This window comes from Salmo salar, chromosome 01 (assembly GCF_965601325.2).
Source record: "Salmo salar chromosome 01, fSalSal1, whole genome shotgun sequence".
Lineage (NCBI taxonomy): Eukaryota > Metazoa > Chordata > Actinopteri > Salmoniformes > Salmonidae > Salmo > Salmo salar.
The window spans coordinates 173,164,049-173,178,952 of record NC_138291.1 but is presented as its reverse complement, the minus strand read 5'-3'; the positions used below and the strand labels follow the sequence as shown (position 1 = coordinate 173,178,952).

At 43.0% G+C, this 14,904-nt stretch overlaps 1 protein-coding gene across 7 annotated transcripts in view; it reads left to right on the top strand.

The window, feature by feature from the left end:
* LOC106571288 (3',5'-cyclic-AMP phosphodiesterase 4D) overlaps positions 1–14,080 on the top strand; it is a 383,631-nt gene extending 369,551 nt beyond the window's left edge. For all 7 annotated transcript variants that reach the window (XM_014144187.3, XM_014144196.3, XM_014144236.3 and 4 more), the window contains 7 exons: positions 2,527–2,625; positions 2,794–2,958; positions 3,308–3,407; positions 6,622–6,776; positions 8,033–8,155; positions 9,647–9,829; positions 10,457–14,080. In XM_014144187.3, the coding sequence (XP_013999662.1) occupies positions 2,527–2,625; positions 2,794–2,958; positions 3,308–3,407; positions 6,622–6,776; positions 8,033–8,155; positions 9,647–9,829; positions 10,457–10,972 (1,341 nt within the window). In that variant the 3' untranslated portion in view covers positions 10,973–14,080. The remainder of the gene's footprint in view (positions 1–2,526; positions 2,626–2,793; positions 2,959–3,307; positions 3,408–6,621; positions 6,777–8,032; positions 8,156–9,646; positions 9,830–10,456) is intronic.
* Positions 14,081–14,904: the final 824 nt, after the last annotated feature.

Here is a 14,904-nt window from a genome sequence, read left to right as displayed (position 1 = left end):
TTGATGTAGTAGCTGTCCCACACAGTGATTCTATTGAGATCCAGGAAATAGGATGCCTCAAAAGGTCACCTCTGTAATGTTACACCAATAGGATGCCTCAAAGGGTCACCTCTGTAATGTTACACCAATAGGATGCCTCAAAAGGTCACCTCTGTAATGTTACACCAATAGGATGCCTCAAAGGGTCACCTCTGTAATGTTACACCAATAGGATGCCTCAAAGGGTCACCTCTGTAATGTTACACCAATAGGATGCCTCAAAGGGTCACCTCTGTAATGTTACACCAATAGGATGCCTCAAAGGGTCACCTCTGTAATGTTACACCAATAGGATGCCTCAAAGGGTCACCTCTGTAATGTTACACCAATAGGATGTCGTAAAGGGTCACCTCTGTAATGTTACACCAATAGGATGTCGTAAAGGGTCACCTCTGTAATGTTACACTAATAGGATGCCTCAAAGGGTCACCTCTGTAATGTTACACCAATAAGATGCCTTAAAGGGTCACCTCTGTAATGTTACACTAATAGGATGTCGTAAAGGGTCACCTCTGTAATGTTACACTAATAGGATGTCGTAAAGGGTCACCTCTGTAATGTTACACCAATAAGATGCCTTAAAGGGTCACCTCTGTAATGTTACACCAATAAGATGCCTTAAAGGGTCACCTCTGTAATGTTACACCAATAAGATGCCTTAAAGGGTCACCTCTGTAATGTTACACCACTGTGGTTTGCTGATTGGCACAAGGGGCATGTGGAAACAAGGGAGATGGGCTGGATTCAATCAAACATGCCATGTGGTATGAACACCCAATGCTAAAAAGTAGCTGTGAAGACAAACCCTATTTTTAAGATGATTCTGGCTTTAGTTTTTTGTCCCTCAGTTGTCAGTTGTCACTGTTAGACCTCAGTTATCAGTTGTCGGATTGTTAGACCTCAGTTGTCACTGTTAGACCTCAGTTATCAGTTGTTGGATTGTTAGACCTCAGTTGTCAGACTGTTAGACCTCAGTTGTCAGACTGTTAGACCTCAGTTATCAGTTGTCACGCTGTTAGACCTCAGTTGTCAGTTGTTGGACCTCAGTTGTCAGTTGTTGGATTGTTAGACCTCAGTTGTCAGTTGTCAGACTGTTAGACCTCAGTTGTCAGTTGTCAGACTGTTAGACCTCAGTTGTCAGACTGTTAGACCTCAGTTGTCAGACTGTTAGACCTCAGTTGTCAGACTGTTAGACCTCAGTTATCAGTTGTCACGCTGTTAGACCTCAGTTGTCAGTTGTTGGACCTCAGTTGTCAGTTGTTGGATTGTTAGACCTCAGTTGTCAGTTGTCAGACTGTTAGACCTCAGTTGTCAGTTGTCAGACTGTTAGACCTCAGTTGTCAGACTGTTAGACCTCAGTTGTCAGACTGTTAGAAAGACCTCGTCTCATACATCTTTACGTTATTTATCCCCAGACAGTGAAGATTTACCTACAATGCCGTTTCGATTGAATTCCATCTTATGCCTGATATAATTTAAGTTATGGAAAATGTGTATTTTATTTAACCCGGTAAGTTGACTGAGAACACATTCTCATTTACAGAAACGACATGTGGAATAGTTACCGGGGGATGAATTAGCCAATTGTAAACTGTGACCATGATGGTATGAGGGCCAGATTGGGAATTTAGCCAGGACACCGGGGTTAACACCCCTACTCTTAGAATAAGTGCCATGGGCTCTTTAGTGACCACAGAGTCAAGACACCTGTTTAACGTCCCATCTGAAAGACAGCACCCTACACAGGGCAATGTCCCCAATCACAGCCCTGGAGCATTGGGATATTTTCTGCATACTCACCAGACATTTAAAAAAAATGTTTTACCTTTATTTAACTAGGCAAGTCAGTTAAGAACAAATTCATATTTTCAATGACGGCCTAGGAACAGTGGGTTAACAGCCTTGTTCAGGGGCAGAACGACAGATTTTTACCTTGTCAGCTCGGGGATTCGATCTTGTAACCTTTCGGTTACTAGTCCAACACTCTAACCACTAGGCTACCTGCCGCACCATTGAGCATGTTTGGGATGCTCTGGATTGACGGCATGTTCCAGTTCCCAACAATTTCCAGCAACTTCGCACAGCCATTGAAGAGGAGTGGGACAACATTCCACAGGCCACAATCAACAGCCTGATCAACTCTATGTGAAGGAGATGTGTCGCACTGCATGAGGCAAATGGTGGTCACACCAGATACTGACTGGTTTTCTGATTCACGCACTTACCTTTTTTTTTTTTTTAAGTATCTGTGACCAACAGATGCATACGTGTATCTGTATTCCCAGTCGTGCAATCCATAGATTAGGCCCGAATGAATTTATTTCAATTGAATGATTTCCTTATATGAACTGTAACACAGTAAAATCTTTGAAATGGCTGCATTTTGCGTTTATATTTGTGTTTAGTATATATGTACTGTATACTGTCTCCTATGATGTGTTTGGGTGAAAGTGGTGTGTGTAAAATGGCCTTGATGTCTGATTTCAGGAGCTTGAGGACATCAATAAATGGGGCCTTAATCTTTTTAAAGTCACCGAGCTTTCAGGAAACAGGCCTTTAACAGTCATGATGTACACAATTTTCCAGGTGAGGACGTTTATACAATTATAAAAAACCTTTATAAAAACTGTTGTTTTACCTTGCCGTAATTTATACAGCTAACTATGTGTGTGCGTCCGTGAATGTATGTGTTAATAGCAGTTCGTTATTGTAACCTCTTGTTTTGACAGTGTCACATTTTTCTCTCATTTTCAGGAAAGAGATTTATTAAAAACATTCAAAATACCATTAGACACCTTTATAACCTACCTGATGACTCTAGAAGACCATTACCACGGCGATGTAGCCTATCACAATAACATCCATGCTGCTGATGTCACCCAGTCCACTCACGTGCTGCTGTCCACGCCTGCTCTAGAGGTAGGGGAATGTACCATCTCCGTCGCTTTATGGGGGGAATCTTTGTTGGGAGGATTTGATACAGTGCTGTTAGTATGGCCCCCTTTTTTTACATTTTAGCTCATGTTTTGTTAATAATGTGACTTTTAAACATACACTAATGATATTAGTTGTTATATTTGTCTTGTTTAAAACTGGCTTTAAATGTAGCCTGAGATGTGTTCATTAGGGAAGGCAATATAAAATGTTTTTAAACATTTTGTAACGGATAACAAAAATGACATGTTGTGAGGTTATATGGTGAGATTGTTTTCCCATTTCTGTTCTGAAGTGCTGCTCATGTAGATTATTCCACCTATGTTCTTCACAGGCTGTGTTCACAGACCTGGAAATCCTAGCTGCCATCTTTGCCAGTGCTATTCATGACGTCGACCACCCTGGGGTCTCCAACCAGTTTCTCATCAGCACCAGTGAGTGACCTTTCCAATGCTGTGCAGTGATGATTTGTCTGCCTTCAGTGCCGTGCTGTTTCCTTTATCACAATGTATATCCTTTATCACAATGTATATCCTTTATCACAATGTATATCCTTTATCATAATGTATATGGCTGTTTTAACATGAGCTTCTCTCTTCTGGGTTTACACACATAGTGAGAAAGGTTTGCCGCTGACACACTGGCGCATTTCATAAACTCTCTTTTAACCCCCCCCCCCCCCACACACACACACACACACACACCCCCACACACACACTTTGATCCATCTCACTGCGGGGAATCCCCCTCATTAGGCATTCAGATAGGAGGTGATGATTCTACATGAGGTCATTGTGGAGACGACAGTGACTTCTATCATTCCAAATCTTCAAGTGTGTGTGTGTGTGTGTGTGTGTGTGTGTGTGTGTGTGTGTGTGTGTGTGTGTGTGTGTGTGTGTGTGTGTGTGTGTGTGTGTGTGCGTGGCTACACAGAAAAGAGAAGCTCATGTTGTGCATGAATGTTTTCCATGGAATACATGGAATAGACATAATACATGGAATACATATAATACATATTCAATATAATACACAGAATATATGGAATACATATAATACATGTGATACATATAATACATATAATACATGGAATAGACATAATACATGGAATACATATAATACATATTCAATATAATACACAGAATATATGGAATACATATAATACATGTGATACATATAATACATGGAATACACATAATACATGGAATACATATAATACATATAATACGTGATACATATAATACATATAATACATGGAATACACATAATACATGGAATACATATAATACATATAATACATGTAATACATATAATACATGGAATACATATAATACATGGAATACATGGAAAACACGTAATACATATAATACATGGAATACACATAATACATGGAGTACATGGAATACATATAATACATGGAATACATGGAATACATACAATTATCTGCCATGAAGCCTGGTCCCAGATCTGTATATGCTGGATAGCCAACTCCTATGAACATTGACATGAACACGTTTGGTGTTTGAAAGACAAATGAACTCAATTCAAGCTAAACGGTATTGTAGATAGAATGAAGGGTAGTTGGATTCCTATTGAAACCTAATTCTTAGTATAAGATTATACAATGTTGGGATTGGACTGTCTGTCCTCTAGGCAGAGTGAACTGATTTTAATCCTCCCCTCCCCAGTTATGCAATCGTCATTTGCCATAACATGTAATACCGCCAAGGCAACAAACAAATTGGACCCACCCTTTGGAAGCCGTGCGGGTGTGTATGTGTGACTGTGTGCGTGTTTGACTGTGTGTGTGTGTGTCTGTGTGTGTGTGTGACTGCGTGCGTGTGTGTGACTGCGTGCGTGTGTGTGACTGCGTGTGTGCGTGTGTGTGTGTGTGTGTGTGTGTGTGTGTGACTGCGTGCGTGTGTGTGTGTGTGTGTGACTGCGTGCGTGCGTGTGTGTGTGTGTGTGTGTGTGTGTGTGTGTGTGTGTGTGTGTGTGTGTGTCTGTGTGTGTGTGTGTGACTGCGTGCGTGTGTGTGACTGCGTGCGTGCGTGTGCGTGCGTGCGTGCGTGTGTGTGTGTGTGTGTGTGTGTGTGTGTGTGTGTGTGTGTGTGTGTGTGTGTGTGAACAGCTGTCTAGCAAAGACTAGAGGACTGGTCTGCATCAGTGTAACAGCTGTCTAGCAAAGACTAGAGGACTGGTCTGCATCAGTGTAACAGCTGTCTAGCAAAGACTAGAGGACTGGTCTGCATCAGTGTAACAGCTGTCTAGCAAAGACTAGAGGACTGGTCTGCATCAGTGTAACAGCTGTCTAGCAAAGACTAGAGGACTGGTCTGCATCAGTGTAACAGCTGTGATCGGACTTCGTAACTCTCGTGTTCTGTTTTTAACTGTCCAGCCAGCGACTGTCCAGCCAGCGACTGTCCAGCCAGCGACTGTCCAGCCAGCGGTCCCAGTTGATTGCTGTTTATTCTGACGATAGACACAAGAAGGCACATTAGATGTGCAGGACAACAGTATGTTGATGGCTGTAGATTCACCTGTCGCATGGAAATAATTGAATTAGCGGGGAGCTAATGCAACCATTACAATTACAGCATGCTAGCTAACGCACACTTTCAGCAATAACATCCAAAAGCACATCCCAGGATGCCCCCATATCTAACAGGTACCGTACACATACACTGAGTATAGTAAAAATGAAGGACACCCGCTCTTTCCATGACATAGACTGACCAGGTGAAAGCTATAATTCTTTATTGATGTCCACTTGTTAAATCCACCTCCATCAGTGTAGATGAAGGGGAGGAGACAGGTTAAAGAAGGATTTTTAAATCTTGAGACATGGATTGTGTATGTGTGCCATTCACAGGGTGAATGAGCAAGAGAATATATTTAAGTGCCTTTGAACGGGGTACGGAAGTAGGTGCCAGCCGCACTGGTTTGTGTCAAGAACTGCAACATTGCTGGGTTTATCACACTCAACAGTTTCCCGTGTGTATCAAGAATGGTCCACCACTCAAAGGACATTCAGCCAACTTGACACAACTGTGGGAAGCATTGGATTCAACATGGGCCATTATTTACATGATTCACATGATTCACATTATTCACATGATTCACTTTATTAACATGATTCACTTTATTCACATAATTCTCACGATTCACTTTATTCACATGATTCACTTTATTCATGATTCACTTTATTAACATGATTCACTTTATTCACATGATTCACTTTATTCACATTATTCACATGATTCACATGATTGACTTTATTCACAATTCACTTTATTAACATGATTCACTTTATTCACATTATTCACTTTATTCACATGATTCTTGGTTATTGTTATTCTTATTGTGTTACGGTAAAGACTACACTTGTTGTATTCGGCGCATGTGACAAATAAAGTTTGATTTGATTCACTTTATTCACTTGGTTCACTTTATTCAATGTGCAACGTGTAGAAAGAGAACGAGAGAGAAATACCAGATCAAATCTACACACACTCGCCAAAATGTACATGCTTCTAAATAAATACCTAATAAATATTACCTTGGAAAAGTATCTTACTTTAATATTGAAAATGGCATCAGAGAAACAGCTTCCTAACCATGTGCTGGTATTGTCTGTTTGTTTCCCTCCAGACTCGGAGCTGGCCCTCATGTACAATGACTCGTCAGTCCTAGAGAACCATCACCTGGCTGTGGGCTTCAAGCTGCTGCAGGAAGAGAACTGTGACATCTTCCAGAACCTGACCAAGAAACAACGGCAGTCCCTCAGGAAGATGGTCATAGACATGGTGAGTGGATGGATGGATGGATGGATGGATGGGTGGGTTGGTGGGTGGATGGGTTGGTGGGTGGATGGATGGGTGGATGGGTGGGTGGGTGGGTTGGTGGGTGGATGGATGGATGGATGGGTGGATGGATGGACCGGTGGGTGGGTGGGTGAGTGAGTGGATGGATGGTTGGATGGGTGGATGGATGGATGGACCGGTGGGTGGGTGGGTGGGTGGGTGGGTGGGTGGGTGGGTGGGTGGGTGGGTGGGTGGGTGGGTGGGTGGGTGGGTGGGTGGATGGATGGATGGGTGGATGGACCGGTGGGTGGGTGGGTGGGTGGATGGATGGGTGGATGGACCGGTGGGTGGGTGGGTGAGTGAGTGGATGGATGGTTGGATGGGTGGATGGATGGATGGACCGGTGGGTGGGTGGGTGGGTGGGTGGATGGATGGATGGATGGATGGTTGGATGGGTGGGTGGATGGATGGACCGGTGGGTGGGTGGGTGGGTGGGTGGGTGGGTGGGTGGGTGGGTGGATGGATGGGTGGAGGATGGGTGGGTGGGTGGGTGGATGGACCGGTGGGTGGATGGACCGGTGGGTGGGTGGATGGATGGGTGGGTGGATGGACCGGTGGGTGGGTGAGTGGATGGATGGGTGGGTTGGTGGGTGGATGGATGGATGGGTGGGTGGATGGATGGGTGGGTGGGTGGGTGGGTGGGTGGGTGGGTGGGTGGGTGGGTGGGTGGGTGGGTGGGTGGGTGGGTGGATGGATGGACCGGTGGGTGGGTGGATGGATGGATGGATGGATGGGTGGATGGACCGGTGGGTGAGTGGATGGATGGGTGGGTTGGTGGGTGGATGGATGGGTGGGTGGATGGATGGATGGATGGATGGGTGGGTGGGTGGGTGGATGGATGGGTGGGTGGGTGGGTGGGTGGGTGGGTGGGTGGGTGGACCGGTGGGTGGGTGGATGGATGGATGGATGGGTGGATGGACCGGTGGGTGAGTGGATGGATGGGTGGGTTGGTGGGTGGATGGATGGGTGGATGGGTGGGTGGGTGGGTGGATGGATAAATAGATGGATGGATTAACTTAGCAAGTGAATCGATTGATTAATTCATTCATTCATTATCTAGTGAGTGAGTGAGTGAGTGAGTGAGTGAGTGAGTGAGTGAGTGAGTGAGTGAGTGAGTGAGTGAGTGAGTGAGTGAGTGAGTGAGTTCCAGCCTAGCACCCAGTTGAACTAATCCAAGGTGTTGCTGTTTGTCTCTATAGGTACTAGCTACTGACATGTCCAAGCACATGAATCTCCTAGCTGACCTGAAGACCATGGTGGAGACCAAGAAAGTCACCAGCTCTGGAGTGCTACTACTAGATAACTACAACGACAGAATACAGGTAGGCTGTTACTGATACTACATATATGGCCACCCTGCAGGCAAAACTGATTCAAACAATGTATTTTTTTTTTGTAATCATGGTCAGGTTGTATACTGACTCTAAAAATACATATTTTTAGTTACCATAAAAATACATCTTTACCTGACCCTCTCATCCTCTCCCTCCCTCCATCTCTTTATCTATTTCTCTCTCTCTCAATGGTGTTGTTGCCATTGGACAGAGGGAAACGCCAGTGCTCTCTCTCGCTCTCTCTCTTCAGGTCTCTAGAATGTTTTATGTGCAGTATGACGCCAGAGGTTTGAAGTTGACCTTTTAACCGTTGTTTCTTTTGCAGGTGTATATACACTGAATAAAAATATAAACGCAACATGCAACAATTTCAAAGATTCATTAGGGCCTAATCTATGGAGTTCACATGACTGGAGATACAGTATGCATCTGTTGGTCACAGATACCTTAGAAAAAAGGTATGGGTGTGGATTAGAAACCAGTCAATATCTGGTGTGACCACCATGTGCCTCATGCAGAACAACACATCTCCTTCACATAGAGTTGATCAGGCTGTTGATTGTGGCCTGTGGAATGTTGTCTCACTCCTCTTCAATGGCTGTGCGAAGTTGTTGGAAATAGCGGGAACTGGAACACGCTGTCCAGAGCATCCCAAACATGCTCAATGGGTAACATGTCTGATGAGTATGCAGGCCATGGAAGAACAGGGAATTGTGTACAAGTCCTTGTGACATGGGGACGTGCATTACCATGCTGAAACATGAGATGATGCTGGCGGATGAATGGCACCACAATGGGCCTCAGGATCTCGTCATGGTATCTCTGTACATTCAAATTGCCATCGATAAAATGCAATGGTGTTCATTGTCCGTAGCTTATGCCTGTCCATACCATAACCCCAACGCCACCATGAGGCACTCTGTTCACAATGTTGACATCAGCAAACCGCTCTCCAACACGACGCCATACACGCTTTCTGCCATCTGCCCGGTACAGTTGAAACCTAGATTCATCCATGAAGAGCACACTTCTCCAGCGTGCCAGTGGCCATTGAAGGTGATCATTTGCCCACTGAAGTTGATTACGACGCCAAACTGCAGTCAGGTCAAGAACCTGGTGAGGATGACGAGCACGCAGATGAGCTTCCCTAAGAAGGTTTCTGACAGTTTGTGAAGAAATTCTTTGGTTCATCAGCTGTCCGGGTGGCTGGTCTCAGACGATCATGCAGGTGAAGAAGCCGGATGTGGAGGTCCTGGGCTGGTATGGTTACACGTGGTCTGCAGTTGTGAGGCCGGTCGGATGTACTGCCAAATTCTATAAAATTATTTTGGAGGGGGCTTATGGTTGAGAAATTAACATTCAATTCTCTGGCAACAGCTCAGGTGGACATTCCAGCACTCAGAATGCCAATTGCACGCTCCCTCGGTAAATGTGAGGACTGGGGTTTTAAATTCTAAATCTCTCTTCACGCACTCTCAGGTCCTCCAGAACATGGTGCATTGTGCGGATCTCAGTAACCCTACCAAGCCCCTGCAGCTGTACCGTCAGTGGACCGACCGCATTATGGAAGAGTTCTTCAGCCAGGGGGACAGGGAGAGGGAAAGAGGCATGGAGATCAGCCCCATGTGTGACAAACACAACGCCTCTGTACAGAAGAGCCAGGTAAATACAGTACACACATACAGTATATATATATATATATATATATATATATATATATATATATATATATATATATATATATATATATATATATATATATATATATATATATATATATATATATACACGCACACGCACAAGCACAAACACACATAGAGTAGAGTAGACACACACACGTGTTTTACTATTCTTGTGGGGACCAAACAATTGATTCCAATTCAAAATCCTATTTTCCCTAACCCTTATCCCCTAAGCCTAAACCTAACCCCTAACCCTAATTGTAACCCTGACCCTGAACCTAACTCCTAAGCCTAAAATAGCCATTTTCTTTGTGGGGACCGGCGAATTGTGCACACTTGTCCGAATTTTCCTTGTTTTACTATCCTTGTGAGGACTTCTGGTCCCCACAAGGATAGTAAAACCAAACACACACACACACACACACACACACACACACACACACACACACACACACACACACACACACACACACACACACACACACACACACACACACACACACACACACAAAGCAAGTTTATATCAGTCCAGACAAATTATTTAAGCGCAACAAGCTGATATTCATTTTATTTTCCCTCCTCTCTCCTTCCTCCTCCCCCTCTCCAGGTGGGATTCATCGACTACATCGTCCACCCTCTGTGGGAGACCTGGGCTGATCTGGTGCACCCTGACGCTCAGGACATCCTGGACACTCTGGAGGACAACAGGGAGTGGTACCAGAGCATCATCCCCCAGAGCCCCTCGCCCGCACCGGACGAACCCGACGATGGCAGCGGACGTCCCCCTGGAGGGGACAAGTTCCAGTTCGAGCTCACTCTGGAAGAGGACGGAGAGTCAGACACGGAGAAAGACAGTGGAAGTCAACCAGAAGAAGAAGAGGAGAATAGTTGTAACTCGAAAACGCTCTGTACGCAGGACTTGGAATCCACGGAGATCCCGTTGGATGAGCAGCCGGAAGAGGAGGTGGAGGAGGAGGAGGTGGTAGTGGTAGAGGAGGAGGAGGAGGGCGAAGGGGTACGCAGGGAACCAAGTATGGCGGAGTTGGAGGAGGAGGATGAGGAGGGAGAGGGGGAAGGGGAAGGGGAGGAGGGCGAGGAGAAGCAAAGAGCGGCCGATACATAGCAGCAGTGGAAATTGCGCGGGTTGCCAAACTGCGAGAGAGAGACTGTTGCGTTCCAACGGCGAATCAAGGGACGAGGTGAATGCTAGTAATCGCCACAATGTTGGTGATGTGGCGTCATCGAGAGTTCCAAAGCGCACGTTGCACTCCTCAATCCCAGTCTTCTCCTCACTCCACTCCACCTGGAGGCGATATGAGGGCACATACCCTACACCTCCCCTCCCCCCAAGACTCCCTCCCTTGGAGCTTCACACTTTTACACTCAGGAATATTTTAGTCGACTTTCTTGCCTCCTTTTTTGTTTACCTTCTGGTTCGTTCGGCCTATTGGGAGCGAGGTGACGTCTTGAGTTCAATCGCCACCTCCCGCCTCTCCTCTAGCTCCTACCACTTCCTGTCAATGCAGGAAGTAAACAGAAAGTGTTCTTTGACTCCAAGACTGAGCACATGGGCAACACACAAGATGCTTGGAACAGTCCTAACTGTAGCATCATGGGAGGACAGCCAGATGAGAGAAAGATGGATTGCAAGGTGACCTCTGAACTGCAAGGTGACCCCAGTCCACTAATACCATCTGAAAAACCAATGAGGGATATTATAGGGAGAGACAGACAAAGACATACTTTGCAAGAGGATTTCAAAGATACTTTTTTTTCTAAAGTTCAAGTCTTCCTTGAAACAAGACTGGTAGAAAACGCTGTTTTTGACCTCCTCAGTTTTTGTATTGTAGTAAAACTGAAATCTTTTTGTAGATAACTTTTGCTAATGGAGTGAGAGAGAGAGAGAGAGAGAGAGAAAAAAGAGCGGAGGAAGATGTTCAATTAAGTCTTCTTCGTCATATATTGCATCCATTGAAACTTGATTTTTTTTTCGAAGAGATGTTATGCCATAACATAATGCGTGTGGTCTTTCTGGGAATGTGTGCTTGTCCTGAGTGGATGTGACTAAGCTTTCTGCACTCAGTCTGCTTTCTTTTGCTATCCTTCATCTTCACACCCAGGTATTTCAGATAGGGGCATCTTATATGAACATGTGTGGTTTTCTGTTTGAGAGCGTTGGGGTTCTAACTTTACTGCAGTTTTAAATGTACCACCTCTTTTTATTTTTCAAAACAGAAAGAAGCTGGTAACTAATGACCTTAAGAACATAATAAGGGTATGTAATATACGTAGGCCATGTTTCCATTTAAATATGACATGGTAGGTCTTGTTAACATCCCGAGTATGTAGTGATTTAGTTCTTTCCAACCAAATATACTATCCAAATAGACTCTCCAGTCTATCTACACATTGTTAAATCTGTTTTGAAATAGGTGGTACATTTTTCTCAGCTGTTAAGGATGATGAATAACCCTCATTGATCTTCATTTAGCTTCCATAAACACTCATCAGTTATCAGTGATATCTGTAACACTTTAGCTTATAGTCACATGGCTATATCTTCTATATTTCATCATTTCAAAACTTTATTCATCTGAAGTACAAAGGGACTTGAGCTAATGATAAAACTGATGTTGTTTTACACATAACAAATAAGGTTGTATTCATGTACACTCTGTATGTATTGCAAAATAGAAATATTTGTCAAATGAAAATAGTGACTGTATTCTAAAGTGTTCCGACACATGTATACCTGGTTGTGTTGAATGGGCTAAGTCTCTGGATCTGACCCTTTGTGTTGTAATACATCAATATCCCACATCTCTGTTCAATTTGTCTGTTTCAACTGTCAAGCATCCATCCAATAAGGATTACTAGAATGACAAACACTTTGACAATATTTGCCTTTGTTCTTTTTCCATTATTATTATTATTATTTTGTCTTATTGGATTTCACATTGGACATTGACAATCACCTGCATAGTTTTAAAATCTACCTTTCATATTTGAATAGTTCATAGGTATGTGTGTATATGTATATAACTGTACTGCTAGCATCAAAACCATTAACAGACTCTTCCATACATGTCATGCCTCATATGAGGACACACTCCCATATAATACATGGTATTCGGAAAGAATTCCACTAAATTGAAGTAGTAGCACAGTAATTGCAGATGCTTTATGTTTTAGATTTCATATTGCAATATATTTGCCATTTTCAGGGGAAGGACTAGATATGGATGACATGTCATTTCAACCCCTATATTGCTTTTTTATTTTTGCCAAAACAACTTCTTCTTCTTCTTCTTCTCCCCTGCTGGACTTGCACAATGCAGCACACACCATTAAGTCAAGTGGTTTCTGTGTTGGTTTTTAATATTTCTTTATTTATATTTATTGATTTGGTAACACTGTCTTTGAGTCACATGTAGTAATGCATTATGAAGCCTCATAAAGGCTATTTAAGGAGTTATGAGCTGTTGTGAATGCTTATAAAAATATATGTTTTATTAAACCTTTATTTAACCAGGAAAAGCCCATTATTCTAGTCCATTATGGGTGTGAAAGAAGGCTCTATGAATGCATTATATAGACACAGGTGGTTAATAGTGTTGCCATGGATTCTTTGTTTTTGTCACAGTTTGGCCATCCTAAGTAAGACAGCACTGTAGAATGCACAACCTGTAGCGTAACAACATGATGTGGACTCGCAAAATACACTCTTTGTTCCTGTTCTGGTGATATGATGTACGTAGACCATAGAAATAGAATGACTAGAATAGTCACTCTATAGCCATTATATTTCTATGCTTATAATCAACACTTCTGTCATACATGGGGAAAAAAGGAAACATGTCCACATTGAAAAGACTTGAACCTGGATTTTAAAGTAAAAATGTTAATATTTTATTATTGGGTAGTGGTATATTTCTTTACAATTTCATTTCTCGGGCCATCTTTTTGTTGTGTTTTTTTTGCTTGCCTCACCGGACGACCTTACCTGTTAATGGATTTTTCTCATTTGTCTCTGTTTACAACCATGTATTTATTAAGCTGTACATATTGTAGTGTTGCATTCTGTAAATTACGGATTCTTACTCTATCATCCGATGGTGTTGGTATATTTGGAAAACCTCTTGTTGAGAGAATGTTTATTATGATCCATACTTACCCAATGTATAAATCTCTTCTGTACAAAAATGATAAAAGTGAATGAAATTAAATGAAACGTCACCTCAGAACTTTTTCATAGGGACATCAGCCTAACGATACCATGAGCCTAACGATACCAGGGTTGTATTCACTAGGCACCAAACAGAAGAAACATTTTGCAACGATGTGCACTAAGGAATACGACCCAGGAGAAGGGAGAAAAAAAACAGAACACCACTGGTATTTGGCCCCCGGGGGGGGGGGGGGGTCTACGATTGTACATGGTTGTGTGTGTGAGTACGCATTTTTCCTCTTACATCTGCTTTAGAGAGACATACATTTTAGTGCAGGGCATTTCAACCCATACATGGTCTCTGTGCTGACGCCTACTGTAGAAAGTGCTGGGGCTAAGACATTCATTCTCCTTTGTTAATCTGTGGCTGCAGTTTCTGGGCAGGGTATGTAGAAACACTCCTGTAGTCATGGAACCCACACCTACTTGGATCTACACACAGTATTCAACGCAGTCAAATGCAATACAAACAACAAATAAAATAACGTACACATGGTTAGCAGATGTTATTGCGATTGTAGCAAAATGCTTGTGCTTCTAGTTCCGACAGTGCAGAAAGATCTAACAAGTAATATCTAACAAATCCACAACAAATACCTAATACACACAAATCTAAGTAAAGGAATGGAATAAGAATATATAAATATAAATATATGGATGAGCAATGACAGAGTGTCACAGGCTAAGTTGCAATAGATAGTATAGAATACAGAATATACATATGAGATGAGTAATGCAAGATATGTAAACATTATTAAAATGGCATTATTAAAGTGACTAGCTAACTTCTAACTACGTCTACTCAGGAAAAAGCAATACAAACACAT